The sequence below is a fragment of the Salvelinus sp. IW2-2015 genome, unplaced genomic scaffold (genome assembly GCF_002910315.2).
Source record: "Salvelinus sp. IW2-2015 unplaced genomic scaffold, ASM291031v2 Un_scaffold1549, whole genome shotgun sequence".
Classification (NCBI taxonomy): Eukaryota; Metazoa; Chordata; class Actinopteri; order Salmoniformes; family Salmonidae; genus Salvelinus; species Salvelinus sp. IW2-2015.
In genome coordinates, this window is record NW_019942981.1 from 33,719 (window position 1) to 35,894 (window position 2,176).

Sequence of the window (2,176 nt, forward strand, 5' to 3'; positions counted from 1 at the left end):
CCTACTATGAAGACTAGAAGAGTCTAGAACACCCTAGAATCTGCTTTACTGTGGGTCCACTAAATGTGGCTGCCAGTCTACCCAGTCTGGACAGGAGTTTATCTTCCTGCTATTTAGACAAGGATTGTCTCGACCAGGATTTTGGTTCCTTTTCTTCTTTATTTTCCCTGAAAGTAATATAGAACCTAAAAGATACACAATAAGGAAAAAAGTGTCATAATTGAGCCTCTAACCAACGCAGCAGGTGTTATTACGCGTACGTGCACGAGATATCTATGTCGTCTTTAAGTTATTTAAAAAACATGTTCTACATTGCTCAGTTTAAGAGAAAACTAAGACGGATAAGGAAGACATGAAAGTTTGCACACTTTCTAGTGTAGTCCAGATGAAAGCAATGGAGTGAGTATAGTTATATGTTTTCCGTCCCATTTCTATGTTTCAGTCATATTAATTAAATGAAACATAATGTATGTTTGTGTTTTGCATTCTCAGGTGCTGGCCCACACCCTAAAGGCCTGTCTGGTCGCGTTATCAGCGCCATCTGGTGGGTGTTCGCGGTGGTGCTCCTGGCCTGCTACTTCAGCAACTTTAACGCCATGCTACGCTCGGATTCCAAATACGTCTCGGTGAATAACTTCGAGGAGCTGGCCAAACAGGACGTCATCGACTACGGAACAGTCGAAGGGGGATCCACGTTCAACTTCTTCAAAGTATGTGCGGCTTTAAAAAGAAAAAGAAACCACACACATTTATTCCTTAGTAAACGTCAAGGTAGTACGGAGCCAGATACCTGCCAAAAGGTTGAACGTACGTATCGYTAGGATCGTAAGAAAAGCCATGCGTGAAACGGTAACATTAAATTTCACCTGTGAACATACAAACAACATGTTRTGATTATGGACCAACATTTTAGGCTTGAACAAATCTTGTGTAGCAATTCTGACGTACAATAATACCTTTCAGAGTTTTGGCAGTTTCATCTCACCAACACAAAAAAAAAAGCAGACACCAAACGGCCTATGAGGAGTGCTACCGACGGATGACAATACTGACTGACTGGACGGATGACATACTGACTGACTGGACGAAGGATGACATACTGACTGACTGACGGATGACATACTGACTGACTGACTGGACGGATGACATACTGACTGACTGACTGGACGGATGACATACTGACTGACTGACTGGAACGGATGACATACTGACTGACTGACTGGACGAAGGATGACATACTGACTGACTGACTGGACGGAAGGATGAACATACTGACTGACTGACTGGACGAAGGATGACATACTGACTGACTGACTGGACGAAGGATGACATACTGACTGACTGACTGGAACGAAGGATGACATACTGACTGACTGACTGGACGAAGGATGACATACTGACTGACTGACTGGACGAAGGATGACATACTGACTGACTGACTGGACGAAGGATGACATACTGACTGACTGACTGGACGAAGGATGACATACTGACTGACTGACTGGACGAAGGATGACATACTGACTGACTGACTGGACGAAGGATGACATACTGACTGACTGACTGGACGAAGGATGACATACTGACTGACTGACTGGACGAAGGATGACATACTGACTGACTGACTGGACGAAGGATGACATACTGACTGACTGACTGGACGAAGGATGACATACTGACTGACTGGACGAAGGATGACATACTGACTGACTGGACGAAGGATGACAATACTGACTGACTGGACGAAGGATGACATACTGACTGACTGGACGAAGGATGACATACTGACTGACTGGACGAAGGATGACATAACTGACTGACTGGACGAAGGATGCATACTGACTGACTGACTGGACGAAGGATGACATACTGACTGACTGGACGAAGGATGACATAACTGACTGACTGGACGAAGGATGACATACTGACTGACTGGACGAAGGATGACATACTGACTGACTGGACGAAGGATGACATACTGACTGACTGGACGAAGGATGAACATACTGACTGACTGGACGAAGGATGACATACTGACTGACTGACGAAGAGATGGCACATGGATCTGACTGACTGACTGGACGAAGGATGGCATACTGGTGACGTGACTGGACGAAGGATGACATACTGACTGACTGGACGAAGGATGCAATACTGACTGACTGGACGAAGGATG

At 45.2% G+C, this 2,176-nt stretch overlaps 1 protein-coding gene across 1 annotated transcript in view; it reads left to right on the forward strand.

Annotated features, from left to right (window-relative positions):
* LOC112071225 (probable glutamate receptor) overlaps positions 1-2,176 on the forward strand; it is a 35,985-nt gene that overhangs the window by 21,623 nt on the left and 12,186 nt on the right. The window contains exon 7 of the mRNA XM_070439307.1: positions 493-710. Coding sequence (XP_070295408.1) covers positions 493-710 — 218 coding nt within the window. The remainder of the gene's footprint in view (positions 1-492; positions 711-2,176) is intronic.